This window comes from Fundulus heteroclitus, unplaced genomic scaffold, assembly GCF_011125445.2.
Source record: "Fundulus heteroclitus isolate FHET01 unplaced genomic scaffold, MU-UCD_Fhet_4.1 scaffold_525, whole genome shotgun sequence".
In the NCBI taxonomy this organism is placed as follows: Eukaryota; Metazoa; Chordata; class Actinopteri; order Cyprinodontiformes; family Fundulidae; genus Fundulus; species Fundulus heteroclitus.
The window spans coordinates 63180-86736 of record NW_023396951.1 but is presented as its reverse complement, the minus strand read 5'-3'; the positions used below and the strand labels follow the sequence as shown (position 1 = coordinate 86736).

Sequence of the window (23557 nt, the reverse complement as noted above, 5' to 3'; positions counted from 1 at the left end):
GGATCTCCTTAAGAACACTCTGCGTCTTCAGGCAGGTCGCTGGAACCTAAAAGCTTCTTGCCATTCCAGGTGTTGACGCCACCAACATCGACCCCTCTGTCCGTCCAGGGAGGATTCACACTGTGGGGGAAACAGAAACAGAAGCCACTCTTTAATACAACAGCTTTCATTTTTCACAGAACACAAGAGGTACGTTGTCATCATTAAAATGAAACTGAGTGTATAGCAACCTCAGTCCTAGTTCACAACAGTTTCTGGCTAAGCATGGACTGGTCACCAGCGTGTACCAAGGTAAATAAATAAATAAAATGCTCCTTCATATTCTTAATATGGTTTGAGGAGATGTCAGTTAAAGTGCCTGCCAGTGGCGGGAGTTTTCTCTGGCTTTGTACAGCAGTGTTGCATTGCCCCTCCCCAATATGTTGCTGCACACTGCTAGTCAGCTGGCTGTATAAGGCTACTATAGTTTCCCCTTGCTTAAAGAGAAGACAATATTGGCTGAACATCTTCTGGTCATGGATAAAATTGACACTCATGGTGTGGAAACTGAAGAGTGTCACTCTTATTAATGCATTACTGTTAAAACTACAGTTGACAAGCTATGAGTGGGATTTCTGTAAAGCAACAGACTTCAAGCGCTACCTGAGCACATAGCCTGGCTAATTAACCACCTAATATCAACTAGTTTAACTTCTATAAAGAGTAGAATGCAGGTAGATTATATGGATAACTGCTGATACTTTAGTTTAGATCTATGCATCAAATGCAAAATAACAAATATAGAATGCCATTTTTGTTAGGAGCAATTGCCAGCCACTCTCTCCATATGCTGCTCATACAGGTTAGAAATGGGATAAATGATGGGCCGCAGATGGGATTGTCTGGAGATTACATAATGGCCACATGTTAATCGCCTATATAGGCTTGATGCAGAACAACCTTGTTTAAAAAGGGTGGCCTATATGGGTCCAAGGTGGGCTAAACAATTTACAAATATTTTATTTGGAACCATTTGAGACCCAACTAAGACCCGAGTGTCCATCAAGCCTGAGCTTTATCCATTTGGAGCCCGCAAACACTTGTATGCTGAGAATGTTTGGAATAAGTCAAATAAGCCATAAGCTGAGCCATGCCTATTTCTGTTGCACGTAATGAGTCAAATGACTCATGAAACTTTATCCCCAAATAACACCTACCTGCATTGGTTTGTAAAGGCCACGCTTGTCACAGTTGGGGAGGTAGAATCTGGTCAATTTCTCTCCTAGTTTCTCAAGAGATTTGGCAATCTTGTCCAAAGCAGTCAGCAGCTCCAGGTGACACGGACCCTAAGTGGAGGAAACAATGAACACGAACAGGTTGATTTAAATTATGATAAGCATCATTATTATCACTGTTTTATTAGGGGGAAAGCAGGGGGTTATGTTAAACTGCAAATAAGATTTGTAGTAATGTGTCTCCTTGCCTCCCTCTCATTTCAAAAAGTGCACCAGCTCCCCCTGGTGGGAGGTCATCTCCCAAACCCCCAAAAAACTTTCATCCTTGCAAAAATCCACATTTTCACGCTTGCACAGTGTCTGTCTCACCTGCTCCACCAGTTTCTTGTGAATGGCGATGAGTCGGGGCTTTCATGCTCTCCTGTGCTTCGGTCACAGCCCGCGGGTCAAAGGGGAGACCGGGGACGAAGCTGGAGCCGATGATGGCCGAGTTGTCCATCTCCGCGTCTGGCTCTCCTTGATCTGGTGGAGGGAACAAATGATGAATGAGAGGGGAGTCTAACCGGCTTAATTTAAATCACATATGCGAGGATCTCCTTTGAATACAACGACGCAGCTGTGGGATGTGTGACTCTGTGGAGGTGCGAGGCCTACCTTGGGTCTGTGGCTCCGGGGTGGGCGCCGGAGCAGCGCTCTCCGTGCACACGGCCTGTCCGCGGGTGAGGGAATGCAGAGGACGGGGGTCGCCGGGTCTCGGAGTGCATCTCAGTCCAGAGCCGCAAGGCGCCGTGTACATCCCGCACAGCTCCACCGCCTTCAGTGCGCAGGCGAGGCAGCATCTGCATCCCGGTTCCCGCAGCACCTCGGCACAGCCGGGCGCCACCGCCGGAACACTGGCTCAGCCGCTCCGGGGTACACGGGGCGCATCGGATCGTTTCTGACCCTACTACCGGGGACCCCAGCGTCACCGTGACGAGAAGCGAACACACGGCAAACTGCCACCCGCGACGTGCCTCAATCCACGCATAGCCAACATGGTCTGAGTAATAAATGTGAAATATGAAATGCAGAGCAGTTCAGAGAGAATGTGCAGATAAAAAAAAAGGCGCCGGATTGGATTCCCACGGTTGCTGCTCTGTGCCTTTCGTTTGATTTTGGGAAGATGTCTAACTGTGCGTTGCGCACAAGCCGTATTTATAGCCGGCCCGCTCTGTGAGTGTTTGACGCTCGGCGTTATGAATGATTTCTGAAAAGAAGGTGTAATGATACGATGAGCTCTGATTGGCCCATCCGTGTCCGGTTCATGCCGCTCATTTGAATACAACAATCACGTCAATATTTGTTTTGGAAACAGGCGGTGCTTGGCACGTATCGCTGACGACACCAGTGTTTGATGTTTGCAATCAAGGACCCCCGCCCCCTTCCTCCCCACTCCCCTTTCTCACGCGGGTGCTACCCCCAAAACACCACATTATAGAAACAACACATTAAACTCTGCTTCAGCTGGTTTCCACAACCTGAAAGGCGAACATGCTGGCACTCTGGAGGCTGGAGCTGCTGGTTGTTCCTATAGTGTCGGATTTCGGCTCTGACACAAACCACCCCTATGTGTGTCAATGTTGTCTATTCATGCGTGTGTTTCCCCCTTTAATTGTCCTCGAAATAACGCCTTGCACAACTTTGGGGGGGAAATAAACCCGAATAAACCTAATAAGCGCAAATTACGCACGCCCACGCTGCGCGCAAAGAGCGTGGGTGCGCTGAGAACGAACTGGTCGCTCCGGTTTGACATCAGAAAGCATCCTGAGGATTGCAACGGGATAATAACGCCACGTTTCAGAAATAGCAGCGCAGATGAGGGTCGCCGTTTTCGTAAAGGGAACGGGCGGCTCGGGACTTTTTTGGTATGCGCGCACGCCTGATTTTGAACTCCTTCCAGGAGATGTCCCGCTGAAATTACCCGTTTCCTGATGATATTAATAGACCGGAGGTTTGAATCGGGGCAGTCTGACATGACCACAGACACGTCCCTCACATCACCATCCTCTGGGGGGCTGTGAGGGTCCCACGCTGGACAACCCTGCACGTTTTCACGGCTTGCTGCAAAGACGGCTTATGCTTTGTCACTCCAGCCCAGAATGTGACAACGACCCCTCCATTTCCAAGCTTCCCTCCACAGGCAGGCACACTGCTTCAGCTGCTTTACGGCTGCAACTGGGCCAGTTGACACATTTCAATTAATTGGCCTCTCCTGTCTTACTTTCTGATGCAATGAGCGGCATTGTGTCCTCTTCTGCTTGCAACTGCCTGATGGGATTGCATCATCTGAATCATGGCGTTAACCGTCACTCTAACTCATGCCCATATTTCTAAGCCACGGACTAAATAATGCTTTAAATATAATCCGGTGTGGCATTGAACATTTTCTACCTCCATCCAATGAAATATCCATGTATCAGTCCAGATACATACCTGAAATACAAGTAGAAAAGTTAAACTGTCTCATAATTAAATTGTATTTAATTGAATAATATTAAAAGGACATTCAACTTAACTGTGTGTATAAGCTAAATACTGAGAATCAACACAATCAACTTGGTCATGAAAATGGCACTTTAAAATGTTTTCTTTCTTTCTTTCTTTATTATGTTTATGGCATGTGTTATTTTTTGTATTATGTACTAGATATTAGGATAATGAGCTGTTTCAATTCTGCAAAATAAACTAAATCTTGTATGCCCTTCGAAACTGACGCATGGTCTGGACCCCTTCACAAATCTCCCATTCACGTAGGTAAAGAACGATGCATTTATACCTTTGTTTGAATCTTGTGATAATCTGCTCTTTAATGCCACACAAACAAACTAGCTAAAGTCTGTTGTGTTTCTTTTCCAGTCTTTAAGTGACAGAAATTCTCATAGAATTTGGTCGCACTTTTTTAAACATCAAGTACTGTGCAAATGTTTCAAACAGCATTTCATTTCAACAGGTCTAAGTATTTCCATTTCCATGTTGTCCTTTAAAAGTGGGCTCTTAAAGTAATCTGTTCCAATAGTTCCCCAAAAGTTTTTCTTTGGAGGTCAGCAGATTTTTCACAGATTTTTGTCTGACCCATGACAGCAGTTTGTGAAGTGTGTGCTTAGAAAATAAAGAAAGTGGGCAAACAGAGTAAAAAAAAACCCAGAAAAATAATATTTCAGAAACAGGGAACTAAGACCTGAGAAAGGTTCTAGGAAACACATCTTCCTTTAGCTGATCATCTTTATTATCATCTTCATTATCCCACATTTTAATCCAATACCTCAAAAAGAGCTGCTCTGTCATGGCCTTAATGCCATTTTCTCTCAAAACAATATTTCTCACGAAATCAAAGCAAAGTAATTGTAATACATTTTGTGTTTGCGACATGTGATATGTATCGAAATGCATAACAACCTTGTTGAAAAGTGCTTTATTGTTGTCTTTTATATCGTGACAAAGCAACCGGTTCATCCTTTGCGTTTAGGACTTTTTTATGCTTGAATGATTCATGGCAGGTTTCTAATTGTAAGCATTTCTGTCTTGTAGCAACTAGGTCCTAGGTTTGAATCCTGGACCCCTATAAGGAGGTTGCATGGTCAAGGTTGCTGGAAACTGCCATTTGGTGTGAATGAGCATACATGGATGGGTTTCCTGCATGTCCTTATGCTGCTACCTCTAACCCCAGCCACAAAAGTGTACATCAAGCAGATATATAAAATAAATCATTAATTTATAGGTCAATATGTTGTAGGTTTCATATCTTAAGACAACATTCATCCAGAAACTATTGAAAGAAAAATCACAATCCCACATTACATGACTCTTACAAGACGTCATGACTGCTTATTAAAAGGAAAAATGTGAATTTGCAAATGCAGACCTCACCTACAGTAAATAGTAAATAGACCAGGAGGACAATGGGGTAACTTTGATTTGGCTGGAGCTCAAGAAAGTTTTCCAACTAAGTAGAACCCCTTAACACCCTTCAGTATAGTTGAAAGGAAGGTGCAACGATCCCACATGTAGAAGCTGTGGAAAGAGAAGCTTTTATACTGAGGCGTGAGTGGAAGTGGTTCAGGTGGGATCTTTTACCAAAATGTTATTATTTCATGGTATCACAAAACCATTCAAGACTTTGACACTGTGTTGCACTGTATATGAGGAATATATAGCATTAGATAAACAACAGCTGTAATTTATTTTCATTTTCAACCTTTGTGTCATGTATTTTATTTACAATAAAGGTAGCTGGAGTTATAAAGAGTTCACCATCTCTAGTATCACTTTAGGAGAGACCAGAACTGCAAATTTGCTCTCTTTTCAAATGTCCTGACATCTTTAACAACTATAAACAGTTAAATATAACCTTCAAAATGAATAATGTCAAGAAAAAGTAGAACACTCATATATTCTAAAAAAAAAAAAAAATCACCTCATAAAATGTACTGAAGCAGTGCATGATGACAAGGCCGCTCTTCTTTTTTCAACGCATTAAAGGACTTCCTGTTGGCTGAGAGTGAGCAAAAACAAACCACACTTGGACATCCTGTAGGACAAATTGTATAAGCTGCACATGAACATGCGTCACGTGTTTAAATGGAGAATAGCTACTTTTTTTCTTTTGAGACCTTGCATCTCGATAAGTGAGAGCAGATTCCCTTCCCTTCCTTTCCCTTTGGGAAATTAATCTAAAAAAACTTAACTGTAGCGAGAGCAGATTCAAAGATGCACCGATTTCTGTTAAACTTTATTTGAACTCTAAATTTGAGTATTAAAAGATGAGAGGTCATGTTTTGTAAAATATTTTTTAAACCTTGCAAGTATGCAATGAGAAGAGACAAGATGATACTGCACATTAAATGACCATGTAACTTAACATAAAACAGTGTGATTTTTTTACATCGTTATAGAGCAGGAAATAGATTTTCACAGACATATATAAATTATATATTTATGGCCTTAACTCATTGGCCTCCTGTATTAAATCTCCTAAGTTCATCTTTTGTCAGGTATGTACCTTGACTTATCGCCGTATGTTTCCATGAACTTCTAATGATGATTTTATTAAGAAAAATGCAGTTTAATCTTAGAAAAATAACTGCGCTATTAGGTTTCACATGGAAATATCTATTATATTTAGTAGAAAAAGACTGTGTTAATTTTTAAGTGGCCCTAAAAGAAGAAATTTAGATGGTAAGATTATCTTTAGTATAAGTTTTTCTTAAAAGGAAAAATCAAACCTTAAAATATAAGCTTGCGTCCTTTGAATGCATTCATAAGATACTCTTTAGTCAGTTATTAAAATCAGAATAACAACAAACAGGCTTAAATTGGAGGCAACCGGACTTTTGCTCAGTTTTTCTGAAAAAATTTGGACACCTATCCAGAAGTCTGATAGCTCGCATAAGCCACCTCCTGGATAGGTGTCGAAATGTTTTCAGAAAAACTGAGCAAAAGTCCGGTTGCCTATGATATGAGCCTGTATGCTGTTGTGATAACCCGAATAACTGAGAATTTGCACAAACAGAAAATACTTTGGGCGGATTGTTCTAAAACCAGTTTAGCATGATCTACACTTTGGGTTTTGTTAAGAGGCTCTTTATCAAACTGTATGTGCTTGAATAAATAACCATTTAACCCTTCTGATCAGGAATGATTAGCACAAGTTTGTCCTCGTTCTATATCTCTCAGAGATCATATTCAGGCCACAATCACTGAAAAAAAACATGATTAGTGATTTTTAGGAGGTACTTCTCTAGCAGTCGTGCAGACTACATGATTTTAATAAAATCATACATACCTAAGAAATTTACTAAGAGCTTAACCTATTTTTCCAGGCAGACTTTGAATACAACTAGCATGGTGGAATTGTATCTATGATATTTATTTTCCTGTTATTTGCATTATGGTTGTAATTTTTTATGTATTGTGATTTTACTGTTAAGTGCTTTGGTCAACTTAATAATTTTAAAGTGCAATCAATCAATCAATCAATCGATCGATCAATCAATCAAACGTTCAATATGCACTATAGCTCCATTATTTGTATATGTTTGATCCCCCTATCTGCTATGTCAAAATATTTTTTTTCCAAAACCAGACAGTTCTAATTACCACTGAAATAAATGTTTTTAATGCACAAAGGCAGTTTGTATTAGAAAAGGGAGAAAACATGTTTATTCAAATTAAGATGTATCACATCATACAGTATTTATGAGCAGTTTTTCTTAAATAAAATACGTATTTTTCTAATTTGTGAAAAATTGTCAAAATAAAGAAGAAATGCCGTTGCTTTTTAAAATGCAACATGTTGCTTATTCTCTGCTGTAACAATATTCTCACCTTATTTTAGGTAACAATTTCCAGCAATCTGCATGTTTGAATCAGCGTTAGTCTTTAAAAATAAGACACATTTTGCTCTGAATAAATAATACACAAAACTTTGAGTGGAGACTGCATCCATGTTTCATGTAACATGGGCAAACTCATTCATTTTGCTTGAAAAGAAAATTTTACAAGCAGACCTTCCTTTGTATGCCATTTGAGAATAAAAATTATTGGCAAACTTAATTTGTGTATCTTTAGGGTTCAGCATTTCCTTGTTGAATATACCAGAAAGTGTAATCATAGGCTGTGTGCAGGCCATGTATTAATGCAGAGGTCACACTAAAAAAGAGGCACTGCTTTTCTTAGTATCTTTCAGATAAAGATTTTTAAAATGTATAAGCCACAAATTCTTGAAACATATAATGTAAAAAAGCAAAAAGAAAATTTCTATATCATGTAAAAAAACAACAACTTTTTGTTTATTACACCACATAGTAACCCAACTGTCTGTAAAAGCTCACTTTTTTTTTCTAAAGTGGAACATTTTCATCAACATGTTTCCCGATCAAAACACAACATGAGTCCTGATCTGAACTGTGATGTCAAGAATGTGGTGGAGCGGTGGCCCGAGGTCAGATGATCATCTGCAATCCTCCAGCTCTTCCCACCTAAATCCCTTGAAAATAACTTTCAAAGTCATCTGCTGCTGCATAAAGTCAGCTTTGTGGTATGGCAGTGCCTGGCATGGCTGGGAAAACACAGCATGGGATTGTGTTTAATTAGCAGGTTGATGCAAAGAGGGAGAGACATGCAGCATTAAAACATGTGAAGTATTCTCATAGAAGAGCCACATGTCAGATCCGAGAGGCGGAGTGGTCAAACAAAGCCGAGTCATCCAAGGTCACCGACAGACCCGCTTTTTCAAAAACACGTCAACACAGCGGGTTCCACTTCTACAAGCTGCTGCTGGGTTTGTGTTTGGGAGAAGCGTTGAAGAAGAGCTCTCGCTCACCTCCTTCAGGTGTTATATGATGAGGAGATCAAACGCCGCTTGGCATTGAACGTCCCAGGAGTGGAATGTTTGTCTTTGACGTGAGCAGCGGGGAAAAACAGCCATGTTGTTACAGGGGCCGCACACACACACACAAGCAAATACGAACGAAGGTCTCCGGGATCCACGTGTGATGAGCTTCCAAGCTTCCTCTCGTTTTTAGGGTGTGAAGAGATGGTAGCCACGACAGGTGATCGGAGGAAAACAGGGTTGTTTTGAACATACCCACAGAACTGAATATACACCTGTGTGAAGCCATGTCTAATGTGTAAAGAGCTCCATAGCTCAACTCTGCAGGCAGTTCTTATTTTTTTAAATCTCGTTCTGATGGTTCGATTATCCTGCAGCTACAATGTCGGATGGTTTTGCAACAGCTCCAAACAAGTTGGAGCCAGATTTTAACAACACTTTCAAATAAGAACAGGACAGGAGCCCCGGATACCCTAAAAATGTATTCACATCATAGCTTTTGAAAATTTTCTAGGTTTTGTTAGTGCTGTACTGACTGTGAAATCTATGCATTCCTTCTCATTTTGTTCCCTTACGACCACAAACTTTGTTGTAGTTTATTGGGATTTTTGTGATAGACCTACACAAATGATCCATTTCCATTAGTATCAACTCAGCTCAGCTCTAGTGGTCCTAGAGTCTGAACAATAATAACAACATTATTAGCACGTGGAGTCTGAACAATGACGTAGTGTGATTTGTGTGCGACTCAAAGACAGCGCCACCATGGAGGGTATGAAAAACCTGGTGCTCAGTCTGTGGCCAGAAAAGGTTGTAGGCAGCAAGATGAAATACTCTGGATAAATACAGGACAATGTGGGAACCCTTAGAGTAATATCAAGTTGAATTATATGAGCGAAATTACGTGTGAAGGTAAGCCAATGGTTCCTAATGCTAGCTTGCTTCATTAGTCATATACACAATGAGCACAAAACAACAACAACAACAAACTAACAAACAAAAAAACTCAGCAAAACCAAAGAACACTTTTCGGTGCTATTATAGTTGCAAGCCTTTGGTATGTCTCTACCAGCTTTGTACATCTAGAGGCTCAACTTTATTTCCTATTTTTTTAGACTGAACTTTCTACTCTGACCGACTTCTTTGTTCCTGCAAAGAAAAATAATCCTCACAGCATGGTTCTACCGCCACCATATTTCACTACTGACCTGTTCAAGCTTATGTGCAGATTTACTTCTCAACTGAACTTTTTTTTTTATCGTAAAACTAGCAACGAGCAGGACAAAAATAGCAGAAAATTTGCAAATCAGTTCAGTACTTTGTAGAGCCACCTTTTACTTGTAAACAGAAATATTCAAATGTAACCACATATTCTCAATAAGATTTAGGTCCTGGTTGTCCTGGTTGTTCCAGTCTAAATTCCTTTATTTGCTTTTTTTTTCTCTCCAAAAACGGCTTGTACATTTTTCATTTTGTAAAATGACCACATTTTCATTCTATGTTGTTGTTATTGTCTGTTATTGTTTACATTATGTTCCAGTGACATTTGTGACTGTGCATTTCAACTGTCAGAGGTGTAACTTTGATTGATATGCATCATGAATTAATCTGATTGGATGAAGAATTACATAAAAAAGCGCTTATTAGCTGCAGTAGTTTACTGCACCCCGAAGGAGAATCTTTTAATGTAACCAATTGGAGACAGGCATGAAGTCACACGGAAGACAAAGATTAAAAAGCATACATGCACATTCATCTGTTGGCAGTCCCACACTATTAAATAATATAGCAGAGACAAAAAAATAACCTCAAATGAATATAAAATGAAATGGGAATGCTGAAAAAACCAAAGTCAGACACATTTTATTAGAGAAAAGATTTCTGTTTACAGTCTACACTTTTCTTTGCAATGATGATGAAGGCAGTGCCTGAGCACTCTCTAATGACAGTCTGCTACTGGTTGTGGGGCTGGGATGTGTTGAGTTTGCATCAGACATACTATTTTTTTTGCCAAATTTATCAGACAGCATGGGATGTATATCCACTATATGCTGATGACACTCAGCTATATTTATCTATAAATCCTGACTAATCCAATGAGTTAGACTGACTACAGACTACAGGCATGTTTCAATGACAGTTGTAATTAAGTAAAAAAAACTTGGAGTTGTTTTTGACCAGGAAATGTCATTTAAATTCCATATTAACAAATGTCTGCGATGGACTGGCGACCTGTCCAGGGTGTACCCCGCCTCTTGCCCATTGACAGCTGGAGACCAGCAGCCCCCTCGTGACCCTAATAGGGATAAGCGTGTTGGAAAATGGAAAATTCTCCTCACATATAAAGTCCTTAATAGTCCATCATACAAAGATCAGAGAGCACTTCACTCTCAGACAGAAGCTTTAATGATGGTTCTAGATGTTTGAACCTCTAAAGTAGAATAGGAGGCAGATCATACAACTCCCAGTTGATGTGTGTGAGGCATACACCCTGTCTGTTTTCAAAACATTTTTAAAGCTTTTCTTTTGATACCACGTATAATTTGTGGGACCTACTATCTTTGTAGTTATGCTTCTATATGCTTAGGCTGCTGGTGTGGACTCTATTTAGTGATCAAAATATCCCTGAAGGGTTTTAGTTGCACTTGATTTTATTTGGGAGTATCAGCATAAACGGGGTCTGAATACAATGGTACCAAACATTTCAGACTTTATTTGCAAAAAAAGAAGAACGAATATGAATAAACCATGTTAAATTTTCCCTTCACTTCACCTCTAGGCTCCACTTTTGGTCAGTCTGTCACATAAAATCCCAACTGCCCTGAGATTTATGGTTGTAAGGAGAAAATCTGGGGGAAAAAAAAATAACAGGGTGTAAATACATGTGCAACCTGCTACATTATTCATACTACACATCTGAAGAAAACTTTAATAAACCAACATACTTTTAGGTTCCCTCTAAACAATAAGAAATAAAATATATCCAATAAAAAAACAAACACAAATTATAAAACAAAAAAAGTAATTCTGAAAAAGGTTATGTGACTGTTTAACTCCCTATTTGTACACCATTCAGAGGTTTGCTAAAGCAACTCATATTTAATTGTCTCTGCAGATAGGTGACCTGGGTGGACCCTTCCCTATTATTATGGACTGCTGAAAAAGCATAAGGCCCCCAGTTACCCTGACAAGAGTTACATAAGGCAAAACAGTGTTTTTTTTATGTTAAATTTTCGAACTGCATTTGATGTTGTAACTATCAGTGTTATGCTGTGTTATGAAAATCTTTTCAGTGAGTTTAAAGTGGTGTTTTGCACTTCTGCAGTCAGAGGAGCCACACAGACCAGAACTGGATTTGCTATGGACAACTTGTATTGTTTGGATCTCACAGTCTAATGAGCACCCCATCAAGGTGACCAGTTGGGTGGTTCCTAATCTCTCTCTCTCTCTCTCTCTCTCTCTCTCTCTCTGTGCAGATCTAGGTTTCGGGACTGGACCACTCTGTTCTGGGACACTTCTGTGGTGGGGCCTGTTTAAGCGGCGTCCTCTCCCAGGGCTGAGTCTCAGCAGTCAGGAATGTGATCTGAGTGGGCACAGTGACGCTAATCTCCCCAGCAAAGTTGTTTTTTCTCTTCTTCCCCTCCTCACAAGATTTCCCTAATCGGATAATTACTGTCTTATTCAACAAGGAGTGTAGATCATGGGCCAAGCTCTGGGAGAAAAACACTGGAGCAGAACTGAGGTCATTTATGATGGAGGAGTCTCGGACTGCTCTCTCGGCTTTTACGGTTCTGAATGGAGGGATAGATTCATTCATTTGGACCCAAAGATCATGGCGCGTTGCATGATGATGCACGTGTAAGTGTTTCAGTGTGTTTCCAAATCAGAGTATATGTTTGCAAGTTTGTGATTGTACACTTGTGTGTGGGAAACCCAGGAAATCCAGTCTCCCATGCTCCAGCATCCATTGTGTCTGGTTTCCTCCTCGCTCTGTCCTTCTGAGTGACTGTGTGTGTGTGTTTAGCTGCAGAGTTTTCCTCTCTCGCTGCAGCTCTAATGAGACGGCGGAGGAAGTCCAAATATGAGGATTGCACTTGGCAAAGTTAGCTAGAAACAGTCTCATGAATGGGTCAGAGGATCCGTGTTGGTAGGATTATTATGTTCCAGTAGAAAAAGAAAAAAAGAAAAACAGAGCTTTCATCCAAGCTGTTTCTTCGGACACGCTTCTCCGTCCCCCTCTCCCTCCCTCCGTCTGCAGATCCTTTCTTCATTCACAACAGAACAATCGGTCCTGAACATGCACATCAAAGAATCTTGCACAGTAAATAAAGACTAGAAGATCATATGCAGGGAGGGAGAGCCATGGAAAAAAACCCAGACGCCACCCTTTTTGATGTTGACTGGATTGACTCTCTGTGGCTCCACTCCGCTTCACTTTCAACTTTATTGTTTTCCGCTTGGACCAGATAACTGTACAGCCTGCTGTGATGTTTTTTTTTTTTTTTTGCAGGTTTCTGCTTTGTATTTAGCATAATCTGCCAACACTGAGTTTCCTAAGACCATGCAAAGCTTTCTAATGAAGTATTATGTCTGTAACATCTCCAGTATGGAGGACCAAGTCCTACTCCAGAGCTAGAAATCTAATTTATGAGCCAGTCATCTACAGTTACTTTTCAGGAAATCCCTGGTGGCGGCCTTGATACCAATTGTGCATATTCCCCAGTAATCAAGTCCGAGTTGCAGAAAACTAGACCAAAATTGGGCCTTATCAAAGATGTGCAAAACACTAAGTCATTCATCTTGTCCTTAGATTTTACTTTTGGTCTGACTGAGAGACCGCTTTCAGTCAAAACTGAAAAACAAAAACAAAAAACATCTTCAAATTCATCTTTAAAAGCACAGGAGCTTCCCAAACATGAGAGTGTCCATTGTTGTTCACAATTCTAACACAACAGTGCATGCACACCTGAAGAAAACCAGATTATAAAACTTGCCAAAAATATAACAGCAGCGGTATTTATTCATGGGAATGAAAAATGAATGTACAGATAGGAAGTCCAGAACCCAGAGGATTGGTTCCTAAGGTGGAAAAAAAAACAATCAAAGGAGATGATCATGGATTTTTGGAATTCATGACTTGAGCACACAACCTTGCAATATTATTTCATTTTTGATGACCTTACCTGATCAAGGAAGGCCTCTGGAATCATGAACTAAGCCCAGCAGAGACTGCACTTATTGACGAAGCTAAAACAAACTACAAACCTACCATTTAGCATCCTGTAGAGCCGTGGAAGATGATGAAATTCATATTATTGCACATAGATATGTTTTATTAGTTTTTTTGCTTATATACATTTGTCATATATATATTAAAGATTTTTTTACAACACAATCTGTTGAATATCCTAAACAAATCCTTTCTGGTTTTGTTTTTTTTAATTTGTTACAAATTAAGTAACTGCATTTCAAGGAACCGGTGTCCTTCAGCTTTTAGCTATTTTCCTGGTCTAACACACCTGAACAAAAATGGCCTCTGCGGGACTGGATTTAATGCTGATGAAGCAATTAATTTGTTGCAGCAGAGACTTCACTAAATGCTGATATGGACATTAAAGTGAAAACTGGTCATTTTAAGGGCTTTTTACCACAAGTCCAAATAAAAACATAAAAAAAACTTGTTTCCTCTGAAACAATATTTTATTGGGGAGGTAATGGCTGGTGTCCGATGGCAAAATTGTGAGTCTACATTTACTTTAAGCTGCCATCTTAGTGGTCCATTGCTCCCTGTGGTTCATATAATATTTTCATTTCTGCTTTGCATGATTAACTTGTTGTTTGAACACCGACTGATAACTGTTCATCTTAAAGTTGAACAATTATTAGTTTTAAAGCTAGTTTGATGTTGATCCCAATTCCTCAAAACTAACCTTGGTTCTTAAATTGCAGGACAAAAGAAAACAAAAGAATAAAACTGAAAACAAAAACAACTAAAATGATGCAGTGATATCACAGTTCAGTGTTAATGTTTTTAATTTTTACTTAGTAGTTTAATTGAATTTCACTAGTCTAGTTCAAGAGTTTGTTGAATGAAGCATGTTAAATGGAAGTTTAAGTATTCCTGTAAATACGTTCTTGTAAATGGAGATAAGTAAAAAAAATGTAATGTACCTTGTAAATGCAGTAATGACCTCAAAGACACACATAATGCATCACTCCTCACATTGATCAGGGAATTTTGTACCATGACGTAGAAAAACAGTGCTCACCGTGCCTCCAAATATGGAGGTTACCGCTTCTGTACAATCCTTTATGAGGTTGTTTGTGCATGTCTGCACTTATAAGTCTGAAGGTCAAAATGTTTGTCGGCTTCCCAGAGGTCATGGTGATCTGCTGTTTTTTCAGGTTATTATGATATTTTCTGAATGTGTTAAGGTGCTTTCTACTAGCGCATCATATTCCATCAGCATGGTCAAAGAATAACAAACATGCAGCAGTGGTAGAATCTTATGTTTGAGAGGGTCACTCACTGCAGCTCTTACACAACACAGAGTTCATTGAACTGCCGTGTATCTGTGCAGACTGAACAGTCCTGGAAAACATAACATTCACATTTAAAAACAACATGCTTGCAGTGGGGAAATCCTTAGAAACAGTCAGAAGGGAAGGTGTTTTTTACGGCAAAAAAAAAAATAAAAAATTGACTGGGCTAATTGTGCAATGAACCTGTCTTAATGATTTCAGTGATGTTTCAATATTGGACTGTTCTTATTCACTGACTTACAGTTTAAATGATAGGTTTACATATTTCTTATAAAATGGCAAAATAAATGCTTTTCTCATTAATCGTTGTTTTAGCTCGGTTTGGATTGACAACATTATTTCTGCCGGCTAGAACAAAGCCAAAGGCTTTTCATTTGTTTAAACAATCATACAGTACCTTACGAAAAAGTATTCAGCATACTTGACTAGTTAACTATCTTGTAATTTAACTAACCTATTATTTAAACAGTTATTAATCTTACATTACGGAATGGATCTGAACAAAAATAGTCTAAGTTGGTCAAGTGAAAAATAATGTTGATAAAATGGAATGTGCATATGTATCCATCTCTTTTCTATGAAGCCCCCAAAAATTATTGTGGTGCAACCATTGGGGATATCTTCCCGTTTTCTTACCTTTTACCATTTTTTATTTTTTTTACATACTACATACTAATCTAATTCAATTACTTATTATTTCTTATGTGATGGATCTCCACAGTTAGACTGAGTTGATGAAGAGAAATGAGAAGAATACACATAAAAAGTGTGTGGGGGGGGGAAAACTACTGAAAATCGGCATGAGCATATGGGTCCGTCCCCTTTGGTATGAAGCACCTAAAAAGGTTTGGTGCAACCAGCTTCCTTCAAAAGTCACATAATTAGTGATTGATGTCCACTTGTGTAAAATCTAAGTGTGACATTATCAGTCAGTATAAACATACATTTTTTTTGGAAGGCCTCAGAGGCTGCAACACCACTAAGCAAAAAGCATCACACCATGAAGCCCAAGGAGCTCTTCGAACAAGTCAGGGACAAAGTTGTTTAGAAATCTTTGATGTTGTCCCCGGAGTACCATTAAATCCATCATCTTTAAACATAAATCACATGGTACCACAAGAACCTGCCAAGAGAGGGCCACTAACCAAAACTCACAGACTGGCCAGGGAGGCCATTAATCAGAGAGACAGCACAGAGAGCTAAGGTAACCCTGAAGGAGTTGCAGAGCTCCACATCAGACACTGGAGTGTAAAATATAATGGAAATAATTTTATTGCCCCACAATGGGGAAATTTGGGAATGACAGTGGTAAAAACACATAGGGTACACCAGAGAGCATACACAGAGGTACACTGAATTAAGTAAATGAACTAAAAAGCTAGTTTAAAGTTAAGCTCTAACAAAAAAAGAGAACAACTTTATGAGAATGAGGAGAAAAAAGGAGAAATGTGCAGCAATTTATTGATAATGTTATATTCAGGTGAAACAGCATACATTAAACAAAAATAAATAAATTAATATCTGTCCACAGGACCACAATAAGGTGTACATAAAAAGCCATCACTTAGTATTAAAAATAAGAGGGTAACGCTTACCTCTTGGCAAGTGGGCGACTAGCCCAAATGTATGGTGGAAGGTGCTCTGGAGACTAAACCTTTTGGCCACCGTGGAAGTCGGTATGTCCAGTGCCCAACACGTCCCATCAACCCAAGAACACCATCCCCACAGTGGAACATGGTGGTGGCAGTATCATCGGGATGTTTTTTAAGAAGCAGTGACTGGAAAACTGGTCCAAATTAAAGGAATGACAGATGTCTCTAAATACAGGGATATTCTTGAGTCAGTCTGCCTGTGATTTGAGAATGGGATACAGGTTCACCTTCCACCAGGACCATGACACGAAGCATACTGATACAGTTATACTTCAGTTGTTTAAGAGGTCATCTTTATATGTAGTAGTATGGCATAGTCAATGTCTAGACCTTAATCAAGAATCTGGGGTTACACTTGAAGATCACTGTTCACAAGCGAAAAGCATCCAATATGAAGAAGCTTGAGCAGTTTTGCCCTGAGGAATGGGCAAAACTCCCAGTGGCAAGATGTAGCAAGCTTACAGAGACTGATCCAAAGTTACTGCCAGCTGTAATTGCCTCTGCAAAGTACAAACTTTTGCAGGTGTGTGGGTGAGGGGGGGGGGGGTATACAAGCTAAAGTTTTTTGCTATTTTGTCCTATTTGTTGTTTGCTTCACAATAAAAAAAATACATCTTTAATGGTGCAAACTCTCAAAAAAAAAAATGAATTCCAGGTTGTGAAGCAACAAATCATGAGAAAAAATGCCAAGGAGGGTGAAAACTTTTGCAAGGAGTATTTTGACCCCCCTAAAATATATGACCCCACTTCAACATAATTTATTTATGAAGAAGGAAAAACATTTAATAGAAACGCGTTTGATTCCAGTTTATCTGAGTTGAGACTGGCAATGCATACCTTGTATATCATTTAGTCTGGCACTGGGCTCAAGTGGGATTTCTGCACAATTTTTACTGTATTTTTTATGTAGATATCAATAGGAAGGTTAGAGTCTAACAGGAAAACATCCAAGGAGAAACATGAAAAAATGCAGACTCGCAATAAAAAGTGATCAGAGATGAAAATGCATCTGTCTGTTTCTCATTTTGTGCTGCGGATAGGGTACCCATGGAAGGTCACAAAAATATTTCAAATGAGAGATGCATGTGTTAAATCTCAGTTTTTTTCTAAAGCTTATATATTTCTCTTTCTTGTCACAATAAAATGTAATATCAGTGTTTAACATATTCTTGTAGTTTTCTCACAATGCACATACTTTAATCTTTATAGATGGGGAGTTTTTACGGAGTCTATGGGAGAAAGCAGTCAACTGATGTTTTAAAACAAAGTCTAATCAACAACAGAGTTCTATTTTTTGACATTATTGCAGTAAGAACACCTAGTTTAACCCAAATTGCTTTCTTTGTAAGTGTTTCCCAGAGATTGTAGATAGGTGACGTCCAATTCTAGCCCTCAACATCTTGTTGGAGATGTTTCCCAGCTTCAACACAACTGAATCAAAGACATGGTCGACTACCAGACCTCTAAAAAACCCTGGTGATATACCAAGGAGATAATTCAGGTAATTATTCAACTGTACTGGAGCAAGGACACATGTTGAATTGGGTGGTTCTGAACCAATGAGTGGCAGATCTCACCCTAACAAATTGGTTTGCTTGAGTAATGGATTGTCTTTTATTTGGAGGTTTTAATTGAGTGAGAAATATTCAGGGTCATTATAATGACATGTTGGTAAAAAATACATTCAGGGGAGGTCATAAAGCATGAGAGGCCACAAAAGGAGTGTTTCTTTTTATGCATGTTAGGTCTGCTGACTTTTTACAGCTCAGTTTTTTTCTGTGTGTGTCAGACCTTAGTTATACAAGTGATATTCCTCCAGCATCCCTTGTGGGACTCATAAGGACAAATGTGAATGATCATAGAAATGTAAATAATCATGTATTAATTAGCAACTTGATATCGCTTATTAAGAAACCAGTAAAAATTTTGTTAAAATACACACATTACACACTCATGCATGTGTTTGAGTGTGAGAAAAGATGTGTGTGTGTGTGTGTGTGTGTGCGTGTGTGTGTACGTGTATGTGTGTGTGTGTGTGTGTGTGTGTGTGTTTGCTGGTAATTATGGTTTTAAGAGAGAAACTGGAATGAGCATGCAGCACGCATTTGACGCTGAGGGACTCCTTTGACGTAAAACCCTTGAAAACGTACTCAAACTGATCTAAACAAACACGAATACAAGAAAACAGAACATTTACGTTTCACAAGGCACTTTTTGGCAGAGGGGTCGTGTTTGTCCTCCCACGCTGCAGATTCCTGCAGAGTTTACAGTAAGGGATGTCATGACACACTTGGTCGTTGAGCAAGCATCGTGAGGAGTCGGCCATTTACCCAGCAAAGTGTCCCGGCCGGCTGCGATCTCTCTGCAGCGTGTGATTCAGACGGCTGTTACGCTGAACCACAGCTGCAAACAAGGCCCGAAAAAAGGCCCATTTCCTCCTCTTATCTCAGAGTGTGCGAATGTTTACGCTGGCACTTCTGAGCCAGGCAAGCTTGATCGTATCTGAGAGTCCAGCAGGTGGTAAACACTTACACACTTACACACACACACTTAGACACAAAGAGCATTTTTTTCAGATATCAGCAAATGGAGTTTTGACATCCTCTGTGGTGATTGCACACAATCAAAATGAGTCACAAAGCTAAAAGACGAAAGAGGATGAGGAAGGGTTCACTGGTTTATCATTTGCCAGCTGGAAAACACAACCTTGATGTTTACATGTTGGGGCATAAACTTGTTTTGTTGCCATGACGACTGTCACTCAGGATGCTGAGCATGCCCCACCAGAGGCTAAGTACACACATACGTTTTTACAACGTTGATGAATGTTTGGAGGTCTGTTCTTCCTGCAACAGGACTTAAAACATCCTTTCGCTCTCAGAAGCGGACATGAGGACAAGACCCCAATGTTGTTTTGTTTTTCTTTGTCCTCCGAACAAGGAAAACAAGGCATGAGAAAGAGGAGAAACAGAAACACGTTGAATTATCCAGGATCCACGGAGGTCCTGGACTCTTTCAGAAGACAGGAATGTAAAAAATTCTTCCACAGGACAATTTTAAAAGTAATTAAGTTGAATTTTCTGGCTGCATGTGAAAAAGAAAATGTTGCGTGGAGGAAAAATGGGATGTGGTTTTCGATATAGTTTAAAAATAGAAATTTGAAAAGTGTGGAAAATCTACTTAACTCCTCTTTGTTTAAAATTTGTTGAACCTTTTGGGTATGTCTCTACCAGTGGTGCAGCTCTAAAGAGTAAAATTGTGGCCCTTTCTTCTTTACAAACTTGGTCATCTGAATTGTTCAATGAATGAATAGTATTTGCATTTAGGCTAAAAATGTCAGTTTCTCTCTTATCTGAGCAGAGCAACTTACTGTACACCTTTGCTGTGTCTCCTACTTTTGCAAAAAGTCCTGACTTATGGCAAATATCATTTTTATGGCTTCTTTTGACAATGGCTTTCCACTTGACACTTTAATATAAAGGTGTCATGGTTGTAAGACAAGGAGCCAAGCACAGATACCCAAGCAACAGTGTTCTTCAAAAATAATTAAAAATAAATCAATAAATCAATAAATAAAAATGGAGGAACAAGGGCTATATTCCCACTGCAGAGAAATGCCACCCAAATCCAATATTTTTGCCCGTATGCTACCAATCAGAAGTGAGAATCAAGACCCGCAGTGTAAACGTAGCCAAGGAGAACTAGGCATACAACATTGGCAGAAAAATGGATTAATGGCGAATGAGGCAGTTTACAGAAGAATCCAGAGTCCGATTCTACAGTTGTGCGAGAAGTTTTTGGATCGGACCGAGTGTCAGCTTCATCGTGCGTCCTGCGTCGTGTAGTATACAGGGGGTAACGACGGGCGATTAGCCTCTCACGACCACCTCCCGATCAGTAATTGTACCGTCGGATGAGAATCAAACATGTTTGAAATTCATTGAGTTGAGTCCGACGTGTGGTTTTTGGATGTACAATGTGAGCAGTCAGATTGCATCAGAGCATCGGGCCGTACAGTGTAAGAACAGATATGGTGAGATGGGAACTTTTAAACCCCGCCGTTTCATCGTACAGTTTGAGCTGTATCTAAGTACAACGATTAAAAATATCATACAGGGTATGCCCGCCATTAATCGGAAGATCATGTGGTGCAGCTGAGGCATAAGGAACGTGGGCAGACTGAGAGAAGGGGGACTAATAAAGACGAATTGACCTGCACAGAGATACAAAGAAACCGTCAAACCGAGCAGAAACATCCAGAAAATCTGAAGTACGAAGAACAGCAAACAAGAATAAACTAAGAAGCTAATCACAAATACATTTTGTTGTGTACTTGGAGTCTCTAGGAGTACAGAAATTTGAATTTAGTCTGTCCAGGTGCTGCATGGATATCTTTATTCTTTTTGGGTCATATCTTTTAAACTCTATTATCTATTAGGTTTTTTTGATAATGTCACAGTATTTGTTGCAGATCTGCTAAACAAGGTGTAAATCCACCATTTCTATTTTTCCCGCCGCAATTTTGTAGTCCAAGCTTGAGGATGCTGAAGCCACAAGTGGCTAAGTCAAATGTTCAGTTGTTGGATGTATTAACCCGCAAAATTCACTGCACCGTACCCCAGCATACTACAAAATAGCCAAACGGAGCATTGCAGTTCTACCTGATATATATATATTAATGATTGAAATATGAAAAGGAAGTATGTTCTCTTTAACAAAAACAACCTGAAGAGGAAGAAAACAGAGACACAAGAGAAGCCGCCAATCGCAACACCTGAGGGCTGATATCAGTTGCCTTACCAGAGTCCATAAAACCCAACAAAAAGCCACCTGACAAGAAACAAAGTAAAAAGGGTGATCTAGCATTGCTGACCTAATTTAAGCACCCATGGAAAATGTTGCCTGACGGTCAACAGGGGGACTAGGAGAAGTCGTGGAGAACATTGTTAGAATGCTGACTGGAGATGCTGGGGGAATCCATGGAGAACCTTGTCCGGAGGCCAAGAGGGGGACAGGGAGAACCCACAGAGGAGCTCTGGAGACTGCTTCACTGGACCCTGGAAGCCACGCAGACATCAACCAAACTTTCCGGAATGGGAGTACTGATGTCAAACGACCCATTCGTGAAAGATGAGGAATGGGCCGGACCCTGAGGGACAAAAGCAGAGGCAAAGGCTTGACCCTCAGGGACAGGATGTCTAGCATTGGTTGGACCCTCTGGGACAGCAGTGAAGACGTCACAATGACAACATCTTCTGCAGCGAGCAGAGGAGGAGAACAGTGAGATGTGCTGAGACATCTGTGGCAGAGGTTGAAGCTGTGACTGAAGCAAAGACAACTGTCGGGGAGTCTCTACCCATGCTTCTAGGCAATTCCACTCTGCTTTTCGGCTCTTCTAGGTCCAGAGGAGGAAGAGTGGCAATCCAGTCATTTAGCAGATTGATGCAATTAGCCACTTGCCATTAAACGCTACCATTGTTTGCCAATCTGAGTCACCACATTCATAAACTTGATGACGTCTTCATCTGAATATGGCTCTGTTGGATCCAGTTGGCTGGATTCTTCTTTCATCTGTGTAAACGAAAGACCAAAATACAGATATGCAAGCAACGGTTTTCTTCAATAACAAGTCTGTCTGTGGTGTAGTGAGCTAAGTCCATATCTTTGATACAGGGACCTGGGTTGGAATCCCGGTTGCCTCAGCAAGGGTATTAGGTGTAAAACATCCGCCGAGTCTGTGTGCAAGTGGTAATGACTTGCCGCCCGCACCCTTGAACAAGGGAGCAGCCGTACAGTGTTCTTTAATAATAAATAAAGGGGGGAAAACTTTCTAACCAAATCTGGCTTTAGACTTCTTCAAAACCTTCTCCGTGATCTGTCTGCTATGTTTCTTGGTCTTCATGATTATGTTACCTCACCAGTGTTTTCTATTATAACAGAGCAGCTGTGTTTAAACTGAGATTAAATTAGATATTGGCACACTCCGTTTACTAACAATATGACTTCATAAGAAGAGGGCTGATGAACCCCACACTAGATTTTTTTAAATCACATAAACTTTTGGAAAATATGTATCCATTTTATTTCAGCATTATAAAGTATTAAAAAGTTAAATAGGTGTGAACGCTTTTGCAAAGAAACCACTAACTCATGTTGTCATGCAACCATCATGTCTGCATCATTGTGAGAACATCAGATTGACTTTAGTGTTGTTCATTTTACATCAGCTGCTGTTTTTCTGACATTACATAATGCTTGAATATTGTTTTATGGCCTCTCTGAAACTTGTGGGCAAAAATGAGCACAGGTGTGTTCTTACTGCAGGAGACAACCCTGCTGGCTTTATTTTTATAATCTTCATAATACGTCAATCTAGCAGTGCAAACACGGTATAAAATATCATCTTTAACAAAATGTACATTCACATAAAACATCTCCATAAATACATCTTCAACAAATGGAACCTGACACATATCAAATAATTCAGAATATATCTCAGAAATAGACAATATTAGCAAGTAATACCTACATTTAACAACGAAAACCCGTATCATATAGTATGAAAATATCCAATTTACAAGAAAAATACTATGCACAAGTAATTTCCAGTAACTTTCCATCAATTGTCTTAAAGCAACTTTATAAAAATCCTCCCTTCAAAGCTCAAACCAAGCATCTGAGATACTAGATATTTAATCTATGTTAAATATAAGTACAACATGTCTGTGAAATAAATTCTCCAAAATTGACACTTGCCTTTGTGTTTAGTTAAAAACCTG

General features: G+C 39.7%; 1 protein-coding gene across 1 annotated transcript; it reads right to left on the bottom strand.

Annotated features, from left to right (window-relative positions):
- Positions 1–8: 8 nt before the first annotated feature.
- On the bottom strand, positions 9–2399 carry igfbp1a (insulin-like growth factor binding protein 1a). The gene is given in 8 exon segments (XM_012872193.3): positions 9–77; positions 79–120; positions 1197–1325; positions 1584–1619; positions 1621–1736; positions 1869–2103; positions 2105–2209; positions 2212–2399. Coding segments are annotated over 8 exon segments (771 nt in total). The 5' UTR covers positions 2251–2399.
- Positions 2400–23557: the final 21158 nt, after the last annotated feature.